We start from the raw sequence: 15,913 nt of genomic DNA on the forward strand, positions 1-15,913 counted from the left end.
CTGGAGTGAGGAAGAGGTGGCATATGCATCACACACACTTTTTAGACAGTTGAAGTACCAAGAGACCATATTTGCACAACAAGGTTTCCGCGACAGGAACTTTATAATTGATTAAAGAGCTAATTTATTCATTAAAAACACATAAAAATTGAGTGATTTGGGGGGTCGGTGTGTGTGTGGTATTTCAATTAATTTTAATAGGTAAATTGATTTCTATATGCTTGCAAATAAATTAAATCACAAGCTTGGTCACGGAAAAAATCAATCTTGCAACAACAAAAATCTGTGGTGCTTTTTCATAAATCATAAATATTATTTTACCATCTTGCATGGTTAACTATTTTAAATGGCGTTTTGTTTTGTCATCTTACTGCTTTTATGTTGGGGTTTCCTTTCATTTGATTTACATTGTTATATTTAATCTCTGATGCCACGCGTAAAAACCAAAAACATTTTTTAGACTACAACAGTGACTCCTGCTGGAAATTTTGCTGTATTACAGTAAGTGTGTTGCAGTACCAACGCGCTGCCTCTGGGTGGCGGTCGACGTCGTCCAGTTGTCTGCAGGCAAAGATGGCGGTACGAAAGAAAGACGGCGGCCCGAATGTCAAATATTTCGAAGCGTCCGATACTGTCTCTCAGTTTGATAATGTGCGCGTCTGGCTGGGAAAGAATTACAAAAAGGTACTGGCAGCATGATTTGTAGACTTCCATTTTTCTCGCCGAAGACGTGGACTGTGAGCCACGGGCATTAGAGGCAGTGACAAAGAGGAGGGAGGGTGCTCCGCGTCCAGCTGCTCGCTCGCTTCTCTCGAGTCAGGATACAAAAGGATGCTGAGCTCGTAGCGGCGCCAGATGCAGCCGCCTGTGACTTTATCCTCGCGTGTTAATGCGATGGACATGACGAAAGAAGCGGCGCGCGCGCTGGCTTCGGAGCCAGGGCTTCACGCACCGGGCTCGGACGCTAGCTAGCTAGGTAGCTAATCGGCTAACGGTGCAGGAGGAGCAGATCCAGATGTTGGCTGGATGTGGCGCGCGCCAACTGGATCCGGGGCTGCCCATATACAAGCGGCTGGACCACAATTGACTAATAAAAGCGTTATTATTTGAACCATTACAAAAAAAAGGCAACAAAGCCAAGTGCCTAGTTCACCCTCAAGTCTCATCAGTAGTACCAATGCTTAAAAATAAAGCAGTGGCAAGTCATTTGAGCATCTATTTTACACTACCATCCATCTTAATATCCATGTACTGCTATGCTTTTTGCCACAAATTTGGCTTGTATAATTGTATAATGTTATTAGTACTAGTAGCACACATCCCACTAGTCAGCACTAGTGCATTAATTGGCTTATTAGTCAGGACAAACAGTACACAATGTTTCACTGCTAGTTATTGGGACAAGGACCGAGGCCTGGCATGAAAAACTGTGTGTTAATCGCATCCCCCTAAAGGGTTTCTAGTTGCCTATACACAGGAGGTGCCACAAAAGCTTTCTTTCGACTAAATGAAACTCCTCAACTCACTTTTGCAAAAACTGAGAATTACCAAAGATAAGTTCCTAAAAAAATTCTGTGAATAATTTGTTCTCTAGCCAAACTTGGATGTTGTATAAACGCTCAAACGTGCCAAAAGCTGCTAACCAGGCATGATTTCCGTTTCCAGTACCTCTAAATGAAATGTCTCCTCTCTCAGTACATCCAAGCAGAGCCCCCAACCAACAAGTCTCTTTCCAGTCTTGTGGTCCAGCTGCTCCAATTCCAAGAGGAGGTGTTTGGCCGACACGTCAGCAACCCACCGCTCACCAAGCTGACTGTATGTATTTGCCACATGCGCTTTGAATGTTTAACTAAACATTTAAAGGCCTCCACTGCTAAATATAATTTTAAAAAAATAATAATATTTGTCTCCAGATGAAATCTTTTCTGGACTTCAAGGCTGGAGGTGCTCTTTGCCACATTCTGGCGGCTGCCTACAAGTTCAAGAGTGACCAAGGATGGTAAGACTTTCTTTCCAGCTGCATTATACAGCAAACCCCTGTTTTATAGCGGCGGGATATGTTCCCACACAGACACACTTTGGACACATTTCAACTTAAAACATTCTTAAACTTAAAACACACTTTATATAGTATTGCTTAGTAGGGGTGGGAATCTTTGAATGTCTCACGATTGGATTCCGATTTTTGGTTGTGCGATTCGATTCGGAATCGATTTTCGATTAAGAACGATTTTTGATTCAAAATGATTTGATTGACAACGATTTCTGCTTCAATCTATAGATGTGCAAGGAATTGTAATGATCTACTCCAGTCTGACTCGCTAATGCTAATTAGCGCGGTACTCACGGCTCCACACTGCAAAAAAACAACTTTTATTGGAATAACTTGATCGTGACTTTTTCCTTCTACTCTCTAATGAGGCTACAACTTAACACTGTATTAGACCGCGTGGAACCACACTGCCCCTCAATGGCCAAACCGGGTACAACATGAACAGCGCTCCCAATAAAGGCACTCACAGAACAGTATAAAACAATTTCAGTAAAATCGAGTTTGGGACATTTAAAATCAAGTCTGAATCGTACTAAATGAGAATCGATTTTTTGGCACACCCCTTTTGCTTAGTGCTTGTTCTTACTCTGTTGTTACTCACAGTTCAACAAACAAGAGGCACAGCGCGCTTGCTTCAAGCTGTTTATTTGTTACTCCCAGTTGAAGTTTATGACTTAAAGAAAACACAAATAAACATTGTATATTACCCACCAAAATGTTTAATCAAATCATATTATTTCATTTAACAAAAGTCTTTAGTGCTGGCATGTGATCTAAAACGCCATTGAGAATTATTGTACAAGCAACATTTTGGGTACGTGAAAAGATCACTTCAATAAATACAAATTCAATGCAATATTTGACAGAACCTTGTAGCTATGAACACAGCCTTCTTAAAAAAAATCCAGGCCTGTAATTAGTACTGTTCATGTATGTACAGTACAATAAGTACATTTTAGTACAGTAAATTTTTATTTGTCTTGCCTAAGTACAGGCACAGGCCCATATAATTTAATGGAATCATTTAAGTTATTTTTTTTCCTCCCCTTCTTAAGCGCGGTGTTAATGTTTAAACTGTACATAATTTTACAGTCACTTAGAAAAATAAATATACTTTCTGTGTTTTAATGTTGCCTGTATACTGTAAAAAATAAAACATAAAAAGTGATTGCTTAAAAATGCGCAATATAGTCATGAACCTCAATATATTGGGGGTTCACTGTATCTTTCGCTCAGTGGTGCTGTTTGTGATAGTAGATTAGGCGTAAATATAATAACGTGGCACATAGGGATGTTGACTATGGTGCAGTTTCGTGTGTAACTCTAGTCTAATTTCCTGGTAGGCGCAGGTTTGACTTCCAGAATCCGTCTAGGATGGACCGAAATGTGGAGATGTTCATGACAATTGAGAAGTCTTTAGTGCAGGTGAGTCTTCCTTTCTTGCATATTTCATGACACACAAACCTGCAATTTCAAACATTTCGATAATTCATTCATTAATTCTTGCCTAACTTTTTTGTTGTTGCCGATTTTGCTCTTTTCGCACCGGAGGTCCATCTTTGTCATCCCAAGTCACACAAACGGGAATAATGACGTTAGAAACGATTTTAAGCATATATTTTGTGCTTCAGAATAACTGCTTGAGTCGACCTGTCATCTACTTGAGTTCTGACATCGAGCCAAAAGTGCTGGGGAAGCTGAAAGACATCATCAAAAGACATCAGGTGTGTTTTCAACCACATTGTTTACGACAGTGATTAGGGAGAGGATGGCGCCGATATTGGACATTTTGACGAATATCGGTTTGGGCCTCTTTTTTTTTTTTTTTATCTGTCGGCCGATAAAAGGTCAATCTAAAACCTTTTTAATCTCAGGGAACTATTTCTTTAAATGATCAGTTAACTTTATCAGAGATGCTGCTGACCCTGGGAACCTTCTGAACCTTTTGTTTTTGTTTGACAAAAACAAAAGTTTTATTTATTTATTTTTTTTTGAATTTTGGAAAAACAATTACTGTAGAAAACTATAGGGAGTTATTTAACTTTTTAAGACGTACTAATAACCTTGGGAGCTCCCTAAAAAAAAATTCTAAAGATAAAAAAAAGAAAAAAAATTCTAAAGATAAAAAAAAGAAAAAAATTCTAAAGATAAAAAAAAGATAAAAAATTCTAAAGATAAAAAAAAGAAAAAAAAATCAACATTTTGAAAAGTAAATAAACATGCTTTAAAACAAAGTAAAAATATTTATTTATTTATTTATTTATTTTACAGCAATATTTTTTCCCCCTTTTTACTGAAAATGAATATTGGCTTCAAATATCGGTTATCGGCCTCCTTGACTACCAATAATAGGCATCGGTATCGACCCTGAAAAAACAATACCGGTCTATCTCTAAGAGTGATACTTATTTTAAAAATGTTCCTTTTTTGGGGGGTTCATCTTTCTCCGTGACATCTCATGGCTGACAGGACGTATAATTAACCTATGTATCCACTTTTTATAAGATGGCATGGCATGCCTTGAGTTTTGCTCAATAAAGATTTGAAAACACTACTGACTTATTTATAACAGCATACGAATAGTTTGCTTTATATAAGGCATAATCAGTTAAGGTTAATATTTATTTATTTGCTGAATTTGTACTTTAAAAAAAAAAATCGGTATTATTTTACGTTTATGGATGAACTCTCTTGCAGGGCTCGGTGACTGAGGATAAAAGCTCCAGCTCTCACGTCGTCGTTCCAATTCCCAGCAGCTTGGAAGAAGGTGAGACTTCAAATGTTTTTTAAGGACAACATTTTACAATGTTATGGAAAATAATTATTTAGCATGTATTAACATAAGTTTATAGAATATTGTGGACACCTGTATTTTCCTTTACAATGGGCTTTTCACTTCTTGCACATGAAGCAATATGGAAGTGACCTGTCCGCTTGATACAGACCGCTTGCTTTCGTGTCTAGCTGACCTTCCTCTTTTCTCCTCCCAAAACCTAACCAGCATCCAATGGCTTGAGCTCTGATTTCTAACATTTCAACCGCTGGAAAGTTGCTGTTTTTTATTGAATTTATTTTAAACATGCATAGCATGTGGTTTACTGGCCTCGGGGGTTGACTTGCAAGCTTTAAGGTGTACAGTCACCACTCTAATCTCCGCCATTTAAATGACGCTTAGTTGGTAGCCTCGCTTTTTTTTTTCTTCACGAATGCGCAAACGTAACGCGCACTTCGCTTATTCCAAATGTGTTCATGTGCGGTTTGAATTTAAAAACAACAGTTTACACTTAAACAAAGGAGTTCATCGAAAAATTCATGAACTGTAAAAAAACGATTTTGGTGAATTGAATTATGTGAAGTATGAATAGATGAGAACTGGGATTGGGAATATCCACCAATGAGCCACTTCATTGATTATGCCGTTGTGGTCATCAGGTGTGTGTGTGGGGGGGGGGGGGGGTAAATCACGGTTTAATATTTGAATTTATGGTAATATCTCCTTTTTTTTTTCAGAGGAGTGGGTGCGCCCTGTGATGAAGAGGGACAAACAAGTTCTCCTTCACTGGGGATATTTTCCTGATAGGTTTGTTCCCAGTTGGAGCTCCATTGCATCAAGGATGCACATTTTAGAGGAAAGCGATTCCTAGTTATTGAGAATCTTTTTTTTTTGTGTCTTTTCTTGACCTGTAGTTACGATACGTGGATCCCAGCTAGTGAGATTGAGGCCTCTGTGGAAGATGCCCCCAGCCCAGAGAAGCCCAGGAAGGTAATTGAGTGCCAGAATGATCCAAACACAACTTTTGAACTCTCTCACTTTGCCCTCCAAAATTCTGATGGCATAGTCTTTTGTCTGCAGGTCCACGCGCAGTGGATTTTAGACCTGGACCAGTATAATGAGTGGATGAATGAGGAGGACTACGAAGTGGGAGAAGGCCACCCCAAGAGGAAGAGGATATCGGCCAAGACTCTTACGGACGAGGTGACCACTCCGGACGAGCGCAGAGATAAGAAGCCCGCCGGTGCCAAGAAGAGGAAGCGCTCGCCGTCACCGTCTCCCACACCGCCGCCGCAGGAGAGCAAGAAGAAGAACGCTAAAAAAGGGTCTGTGTCAGTTGCCGCTGTTAATTGAAAAGTGAATGGCATTTAAATGAAATGTATGTGCGTGATGTGACAGGCCGACAACCCCGTACACTAAATCCAAACGGGGCCAAAGGGAAGAGGAGCAAGAGGATCTCAGTAAGGATTTGGATGAAGCGTCGCCTGTTCCAGCATCTGAAGACGGAAATGCAGCCAAAACAAGTGCGCAGAACGTCATTCTTGCTTTGTGAATTGCGAGCCAGCCGAGCAAACTTTTGTCTTCTTTTTTTTAGATAGCACCAAGAAGGATTCTGATTCAACACCAGTCAAAGGAGGAGCAGATATGGGTGAGAAAGAAACAGCTTGAATTTGGCCAAATTTGTCTTTGTAGAACAAATTTCGAACTTTTGTTTTCCTGTATGTGGATATTTTGTTATTTTAACAGATGAGCAAGAGGATGAGTCCATGGAAGTAACAGGAAAGGTAAGTTGGTGTGCAATATGGCAACCGTACATGCTACTACAATCATTGGCCCGAAGATTTGGTATACCTGTGTAATTTAATGGCAGCCATAGAGACAACTGATCCTGACTAAAATTCTGCCTCAACAAAGATAATTATATATATATATATATATATATATATTAGGGGTGTTAGAGAAAATCGATTCGGCAATATATCGCGATATTACAGCGCGCAATTCTCGAATCGATTCAATATGCGGCCGAATCGATTTTTAAACATACATTTTTTTATGGGAATATTCAACAAAACGTCTTACCTAATGTTAGGATTTACACATTAAGCATGGAAGAATGTTATATTAATGGAACATTAAGCCTTTTAATATCTTATTTCAGGGCTGCAACCTGAATTTTCAGATAAATTAATACATTCTCATACAAATCGTACAGTGTACATGTACAAGTTTACTGATTAGTATTTTCTAAATTTGAGTTTTAAAAAAAATCGCAACAATCAATTTATAGATTCGTATCGGGATTCATCTGTATCGAATCGAATGGTGACCTATGAATCGTGATACGAATCGAATCGCCAGGTACTAGGCAATGCATACCCCTAATATATATATATAATAAACGTAATATTTATGATATTTTTTTATTATTATTTCTGATTTTAAAAAAAAACATTTATTAAATCATAAACTATTTTATGTTGCCTTAGGAGGAGGAGGAGGGCTCCCCAAGTGTTAAAGGGGAACCAGTCAAAGGCGCGGACCTTCACGAAGACAATGTGACGGAGCAGACGCATCACATCATCATACCAAGCTACGCTGCCTGGTTTGACTACAACAGGTAATGCCAAACTCAAGAAGGTCGCATATCATGGGATGCTACGTGACTCATTGTATCCTCCCCTCAGTGTTCATGCTATTGAGCGCCGAGCCCTTCCAGAGTTCTTCAACGGGAAGAATAAATCGAAAACCCCAGAGATGTAAGTCATGTTGGATTCGTAACTCATCATTTGGTTTGTCTCAAGTCATATGTTTTATTACTTGAACTTTTCTCTCTGCTCCCACCCACCAACAGCTACCTGGCATACAGAAATTTCATGATTGACACTTACCGACTGAACCCTCAGGAGTACCTCACCTCCACCGCCTGCCGCAGGAACCTGGCTGGAGATGTCTGTGCAATCATGAGGTGAGTTCAGAATGTCATTATCGCGACAGTGTTTTTCAACTCTACGTGGTGATTATGGAGAAACTGTTTGCAGCTACAAGCATCAACAAACACAACAGTCAATGGTATACATTGACAACAATAAAACACATTAACAACAGACTTTAAAAACATTTAAGAGTAAAGAAATAAGAGCAGTTTTCTAAAATAACAAAAATTACACTTTCAAATGTTTACGAAAAAGGTTTTTAACCTGAATTTAAAAGCATTCACACTAGTGGCTGACTTCACTTCTGTCGGCAGCTTATTCCATTTGTGTGCAGCATAACAGCTAAATGCTGCTTCGCCATGTTTACTTTGAACTCTGGGCTCCACTAATTGACCCAAGTCTGCAGCTCTCAGAGCCCTGCTGGGTTTTTATTCAATCAGCATTTCTTGAATCTATTCAGGACCCAAAACATTCAGTGATGTATGAACCAGTAACATAATTTTGACATCTTGGAAGCCTTTCGGACTGGAGTGAATGTTCTGAATCTCTTAAAGTAAGGTATTTTGTGGTATAGGTTGTGGTATGAACCAATCAGAATCAGCCATTATTTCGATTTACATATTTATAATTGCTTTGAAAACAATTTAGGTGATGCCATAGTGCGAATGTGTTGCCTCTGCAGCAGTAGAATCCAGTTTGCTTCTCGTTGAGATCGATTAAATGAACTTGCAGAGTCCACGCCTTCCTGGAGCAGTGGGGGCTAATCAACTACCAGGTGGACTCTGAGAGCCGGCCCACCCCTATGGGCCCCCCGCCCACTTCTCACTTCCACGTCCTTGCCGACACGCCATCCAGTCTGGTGCCCTTACAGCCCAAGACGTCCCAGGTTTGTACAGATGTGGAAAAACACAACATATACCGTACACATTAGCGTTATTTAACGTGTGCGTGTTGTTGTAGACTCCTGCGCCCCAACAGATGATGTCCTTCCCAGATAAAGTGAAAGATAAACCAACAGACCTGCAGAACTTTGGGCTTCGGACCGACATGTACAGCAAAAAGTTGGGCTCCTCGAAGGTATTCGTTAAAAAAAAAAAAACAGACAGATGTGATTTACAGTCAGTCGCATGAAAGTGTCTAAAGTTGAATTGAGCCACCGTATTTATGACATAATAATGTATTTGTGCACAGAGCAAGAGTGCAGCAAACTCGATGAGGGATTGGACAGAGCAGGAAACACTATTACTACTTGAGGTACATCGCTTTGACCACATGTAGAATAAATATACTGGATATTAGAATTATAAATGGCTGTTTTCAGGGATTGGAGATGTACAAGGACGACTGGAACAAGGTATCAGAGCACGTCGGCAGCCGCACGCAGGATGAGTGCATCCTGCACTTCCTTCGCCTGCCCATCGAGGACCCCTATTTGGAAGAAAGCTACTCGTCCCTGGGACCGCTGGCCTACCAGCCGGTGCCTTTCAGCCAAGCAGGAAACCCCGTAATGAGCACAGTGGCGTTCCTCGCCTCTGTAGTGGATCCCCGCGTGGCCTCGGCAGCGGCTAAATCTGCTCTGGGTGAGATTTCTCATTTTCATTCATTTGTGACTTGAAAGAGTGAGAGCTCGTGTTCATAATAGTAGAGCTGAAATGATTAATCAAGCTCACATCATTCAATTACAAAATAAGTTGACGCAAAATTTAACACACCGATTGGTTAACAGTTAGCCAGTTAATAGTCAGCCGCTAGCCTTTATGCGCTAATTCTCTGACTCCCACGTCACTCACCAGGCCACATCACAGATACTACAGTGTGAAAAGTGACGATAGTGACCCCAAGTGGACAACAATAATACTTGCACCTCTCATGCACAGTTTGTTGTTTAACTCATTCACTGCCATAAATTCTTTTTTTTTTAAAGATTATTAAAAATTTGGGGCAAGAGGCGATTCATTTTTTTAAATTGTAATTAATCGCATGACTTCACTTACGATTAATCACAAATTTTATATCGGTTCTAAATGTACAATAAAAAATTATAGGTTTTCATACTCTTGTTAACAAAAGTGTGGAAAAAATGTTAAACTAATAGAAATAGTTAAAATGAATTTTTGACGTAAATGGCAGTGAATGAATAAAAAAAAAAAGATTAACAATTTGGGGCGTCGGGCGATTAAAGTTTTTAATCGTAATTAATCGCATGACTTCACTAGTTAACTCGCAAGTAATCACAAATTTCATATCTGTTCTACATGTACAATAAAAAAATCTAGGTTTTCATACTCTTGTTAACAAAAGTGGAAAAAATGTAAAATAATAGAAATAGTTCAAAGGAATTTTTGACGTTTATAGTCGTCAATGGCAGTGAATGAGTTAATAATGCAAAACAAACGTTAATCTGATTAATTGCTAGGATAACTGGTACAATCTTTGATTCCTGCAGCCCTAATTTTGTCGTAACTTGTCCTCTCCTCAGAGGAATTCTCCCGTATGAAAGAGGAAGTTCCTGCGGCCCTGGTTGAGGCTCATGTGCGGCGGGTGGAGGAGGCAGCGAGGGTCAGCGGGCGACAGGACCCCGTGTACGGCCTAGAGGGTAGCGGCATCGCCGGCACCGGCCTGGAGGAAGGCGAGAGACCGGGTAGGGATGACGCGTGCCTTTACAACACAATAATCCATCAAAGCAAATTGAAAACGTTTAAGGAGGTTTTAATGGTTTCCGGCTCAGAGGAGAACAATGACGAAAGTAAGAGTGACAGCCACTCAAATGAGGAGAAGAAGGATGCCAAGGTAGGATGCGTTTTTGGTATACTTTTGTTTTGTAGCGCGAAGGTTGGTAGACTCATGCTCTGCCGTCCTCCTCACCTCAACAGGACAGCAAAGATGGAGCAAATGAGGAAGAAGAGAAGGTGACAGAGAATGGGAAGAAGGAAGAGGAGAGAGGAAGAGACGCTGAAGGCGAGAGGGAGGCGGACAAAGCGGAGTCAGAGATGGGTAGGAAAAAGGGCGGCAAATAGGCCAAAAATAACTTCTCACACTTAAAAATTTTTTTTTACCAAAAACTGACAAAAAACCCTCATACTCACAAAAAAACTCACACTCACTGTTCCAAAAACTCTCACATCCACTAAAGAATCTCTCACCCATTAAACCTCACACCTACACACAAAACTCTCACTCAACATAAAAAACGTTTTTCATTAACTAAGAAAAACAACCACAAAAAATTCACACACACACACACACACACACACACAGTAAAACACCTCTCGCTCACACACACACAAAATATCACTGCCAAATAATACACACAACAACAAAAAATCACACACAGCAAAAAAAATTCTCACTCAAATAATGTCACAATCACCTCAAAATGTACACACAAAAACTACACGCACACATAAATACTGAAAACCTCTTGCGCTCACCCAAAAAGCTAACAAAAATAACGGTAATTTTTAATGCCATGTGTGATAAAATTTGTAAAAATAATAAAATAACTGAAATTGAAAAAAAAAACTTTTTTGTTAAAGGAATGAAATAAAACAAAAATGTTTTTAAAAAATCTTATATTTATCTCTAATTACAGCCAAAATATCCTTTGTTTTTGTCAGTTAATATACATGAGCTTTCAGGGATCATTTCAAATGTATTTATTATTTACAGAAGAAGGAAGGCTGTTTGACCTTTTGACTTATTATTTTTTAATCTTGCGCTGAACAAATAAGCCATAAAAAAAGTCATTCTAAAACTAAAATGTAAGCATTTTTGACAAAATAAAAACGTTCAAACCTGATCTTTAAACAAATTAAAACTAACTGAGTTGAAATAGAAACTAAATATCATGAAAAAACCCAAAATTATTATAACCCTGGTGTGTGACACTTTTTGCTTTGTTTCTGTGTGAGTTTTATGTGACGGTCACATGCACAGAAAATCGGGTTCTCATTGAAGGTGGTAACTTTTATAAAAAATAAAAATAAAATTTACCTTTCAGGTGACAGCGAGAAGGAGAAGGATGTAAAAGAAGGCGAGGAAGGACAAAGAGAATCCGAGAGCGAGGGCGAAAAGAAGGCCAAGGTGGAGCGGGACGTGGGCGAGGGCAACCTGGCCACCGCCGCTGCATCCGCACTGGCAGCGGCAGCCGTCAAAGCGAAGGTACGGCACAAAATCGCGTGACTCAACTTCGACCTGGGAAGTCAATCGAAATGTTTCTTCTCATCATAAAAACATGGAAATTGGTTAATGTGATGAATAGTGTGGTTTGTTTGCAAGTTCCTACATTGTGAAAGCACCCTGAATGCGCCATGTTGTTTATGCAGCAAGTGTGGGGTTTACTGTAAAACTAAACACAACAAAAATAATTACACACATTGAATATTTGAATACAAGACATACTTTGTAGGGGTGGGAATCTTTGAACGTCTCTCATTTCGATTCCGATTTTTGGGCCTGCGATTCGATTCAGAATCGATTTTCGATTAGGAAAGATTTTTGGTTCAAAATTATTTGATTGACAATGATTTCTGCTTCAATCTATAGATGTGCAAGGAATTGTAATGATCTACTCCAGTCTGACTCGCTAATGCTATTTAGCGCGCTACTCGCGGCACTTTTATTACTCAAAAGAACGGCTCCACGCTGAAAAAAAACAAACTTTTATTGGAATAACTTGATCGTGACTTTTTTCTTCTACTATCTAATGTGGCTACAACTTAACAGTGTATTAGCCCGCGTGGAACCACACTGCCCCTCAGTGGCCAAATCGGGTACAACATGAACAGCGCTCCAAATAAAGGCACACACAGACAAAGGCAAGACAGTATAAAACAATTGAAATAAAATTGATTTTGGGGCATTTAAAATCGATTCTGAATCGTACTAAATGAGAATCGCGATTCTTATGAGAATCGATTTTTTGGGCACACCCCTAATACTTTGATTTAGAAACGTTGCCAGTGCTAATGCTAGCAGTCAATGTAAAATCCCATTGGCAGGCTAACTGAAAATTAGCATTGAGTTCTGGGAGTGATATTCCATTCCATTATTGATTATTATTTTGTAGATTGTACTTTGTATCTGACTATAATCATCATTTTTGTCGTTACCAGCACTTGGCTGCAGTGGAGGAGAGGAAGATCAAATCTCTGGTGGCTCTGCTGGTGGAGACCCAAATGAAGAAACTCGAAATCAAACTACGACACTTTGAAGAACTTGAAACCATCATGGATAGAGAGAGGGAGGCTGTGAGTGGCGGACTGTGGGACAAAATCTCATTTCCAAAGATAGCGGTCGTATTTGTTTCAACGTGTCCTTGTCTGTCTCCACACTTCCAGCTGGAGTACCAGCGACAGCAGCTTCTGGCCGACCGTCAGTCCTTCCACATGGAGCAGCTCAAGTACGCCGAGATGAGAGCTCGCCAGCAGCACTTCCAGCAGATCCAGCATCAGCAGCACAACCAAGCCGGGGGTCCGCATCCCCCCCAGACCGCTTCGGGTTCCCAAGTCTCGGCTACGGCTCAGCAAACCGCCAGCACGCCGGCGCCGCAGCCGGCCCCCAGCCCCGCGCCAGCGCCCTCGGCCTCCGCCGGGCCGGCCTCGGAGCCCCAACCGCCTCCGGGTGCCCACGCGTCGCCCCCGTGCCCCCCGGGCCAGCCCGTGACCGGCCATTCGGGCTCCGCCGGCGCCCCTGCACTCCACGGTCAGTGAGAAGCAAAATCCCATCACAGCAGCTAACTGACTTACTGCCATTGAATCTTTTGAATGGAGCTGCATGCTCTTTTGCTCTAATTCACCCAAGCTGTGTGACGACAGTCAATCCAATGTTTTCTCCTGTTCCCATCAAACCACTCACAGAATCCAACACTCCTCTACCCGCCGAAACACTTCACCCATCTGCTCCGGTTCCACCTCCACAGTAAAAGATGAAGAATTGCCATTAAGAAAAAAGGGGAAAAAAACAGTTTCTTATCCAGCTGGACAATTGATGAGAGCCAAGACCACGTGTTTAAATTGGATCAAGAAAATTGAGATGAAGAATTTACTGTAGGTTTTCGCACTACACGATTTGACATTTTTGGGTGAACTGTGAGGGTCTTGACATGTTTGTGCTGGAGGAAACCAAGAGTCATCTTGTTGCTTTGATTTCCCGCAAGAGTCCATTGCAGCCAATTCAGTCTCAAGTCTTTTGGCTGTCTCTTGAGTTCCCGTCGGTACTAATTGACAAAAAATGCACTTTTAATCTTCCTTTGGGTCTCATTTTAAGACTTGAAGCATCCATGAAATTGAACTTAAGCACTTATATAACCTTTTTGCTGTCTTAAATACCTGTTTCATACAGTTTTGCGTGAACACTCTGAAGGACACATTTTCGGCAATGTTACCTGAACAAAGTCTGGATGCTATTTAAAACAATGTACTGTAAACTGGATCTTCTGTTACAATTTCCATGTATTTGTATGAGAACTGATTACAAATATTGACAGTGTGTCCGCCAGGAAAAAACCCACGTGATTTTCAAGTACTTTAAAGGGGAAGTCAACCCCCAAAAATGTATTGGCAATAATATGTTCTATGCAGCCCCACTAGTCTAAATACGGTATTCTGGTTAATATTGCGTTAGTCGAATATGAGTTAAGCAGCAAACTCCAGCCGTTTTTATCAATATCAGACAGCGGCCATTTTGTCTCTTGCTGTCGAGTGTGATCACAGTTGCTCAAGGTCTCGGGTAACAACCAATCACAGCTCAGCTTCAGAGAACAGGTGAGCTGTGATTGGTCGTTACCTGAGCCCTGAGCAACTGTGATGTCATTTCCACTCGACAGCAAATGGCAAAATGGCCGCCCGAGTTGGATAAAAACGGCTAGATTTTGTTTCATAACTCATATTCCACAAATGCAATATTAATCAGAATGTCTTGTTTAAATCAGTGATGTCGCATATAACATATTATTGTCAAGAAATGTTTAAGGTTGACTTCCACTTCAATAATAATAACGTTCAAGCACTTGGAGAGTAAAATGGATATAATGAGAAGCTTGCGAAGTTGTGAGGAATGTACTGTCGTGCCGTCTGAAAGGAAAAATTGAAGCAGCAACCGCAAATGTTCTCATCCTTTTTGTCTATTGCGAAACCAAAATGTTTTTTTAAACAAGTTATCTCACACTTATTCCGTGAGTTTTATTGTTGTTTGGAAAATGAAGAGGATTGGTAGGTTCATTTGAAGTTACAAAATGCAGAAGGAAAGAAAAAAAAGACAAAAGAGAGTTGTCCTTCGATATCTGCGAGAAAATCCTCACTTTTTATCCTATCGATTTTTATATTTTTTACTGTTTTTCCATCATCTTTCTTTGATATCAACATTGTAACGGGATATTGTTACCTTTGTAGCCTCTATTTACCCTTTTGTGCGAATGCGAGGATGTGTGAAGGCATGCCTTGAAAATCTGTCATCGTTCTTACGACCATGCAGTTTGATTTCCGGTGCCATTCTGTGTGTATGTGTCATGAAGTATAACCCTATGAACGGGTGAACTCGTTTTGTTCTGTCAGTATTTCGCATCTCACCTGAGCTGTGACTAAAAAGTTACCGGCATCTGTGTTATGACTACATTGCGTGGACTTTGTGAAAAGAAATACAGCGTTTGTGTGTGTTCGGTTTCTGTATGTTTTCATTCTGCTGAAGGGAGCAGCTCTTGCATTGATATTACAAAATGTCCAAATGTCCTCAGTAAACATCACATCAGTGCGTGGATCCCAAAATCTGAAGAGGTTTGAATTCCATAATGTTGAGGGTGGAAAATAAAAAAGAATGTGGAAAAGCACATTGTATTCGGTTTTTGAATGTACTGAACAAGAAGCACATTGTTTTATTAGTCATCGATGTTTCGATGCAATATTTTTTTACTTTTGCGTTAATACTACTTTTACGTTACTATTTGTTTGCCTTTTGTTCTAGGTGGAGATGGAGAAAATCTTATAATGCTGAACTAGCCATACTCAACAAGACATTGTTTTGGGACAATTTAAATTTAAAATATAACTGAATACATTTTTTCATCAGTATGATTTTGTTCATTTATTGGGAAGCATTCTTTTTCTTTTTTTTAAATTGTCAAAGTACATAAATCTATAATCTGAGAAATGTATG

At 40.0% G+C, this 15,913-nt stretch overlaps 1 protein-coding gene across 2 annotated transcripts; it reads left to right on the forward strand.

Moving 5' to 3' along the window:
* Positions 1–543: 543 nt before the first annotated feature.
* smarcc2 (SWI/SNF related BAF chromatin remodeling complex subunit C2) lies at positions 544–15,587 on the forward strand. Of its 2 annotated transcripts, XM_086087243.1 has the most exons (26): positions 544–684; positions 1,696–1,815; positions 1,914–1,999; positions 3,397–3,478; positions 3,685–3,777; positions 4,751–4,820; positions 5,564–5,633; positions 5,741–5,816; positions 5,907–6,151; positions 6,225–6,349; positions 6,421–6,474; positions 6,573–6,610; positions 7,316–7,446; positions 7,514–7,585; positions 7,681–7,794; positions 8,495–8,648; positions 8,723–8,839; positions 8,954–9,016; positions 9,084–9,342; positions 10,242–10,403; positions 10,491–10,552; positions 10,636–10,756; positions 11,763–11,923; positions 12,877–13,011; positions 13,102–13,465; positions 13,621–15,587. In XM_086087243.1, exons 1-26 carry the CDS (start codon positions 574–576, stop codon positions 13,683–13,685), a joined length of 3,150 nt encoding a protein of 1,049 aa, XP_085943369.1. In that variant the 5' UTR covers positions 544–573; the 3' UTR covers positions 13,686–15,587. The 2 variants fall into 2 exon arrangements, with proteins under 2 accessions (XP_085943369.1, XP_085943368.1); XM_086087242.1 differs by having other exon boundaries at positions 10,242–10,552.
* Positions 15,588–15,913: the final 326 nt, after the last annotated feature.

The sequence above is a fragment of the Leptonotus elevatus genome, chromosome 10 (genome assembly GCF_054856555.1).
Source record: "Leptonotus elevatus isolate MCC_2025b chromosome 10, RoL_Lele_1.0, whole genome shotgun sequence".
In the NCBI taxonomy this organism is placed as follows: domain Eukaryota; kingdom Metazoa; phylum Chordata; class Actinopteri; order Syngnathiformes; family Syngnathidae; genus Leptonotus; species Leptonotus elevatus.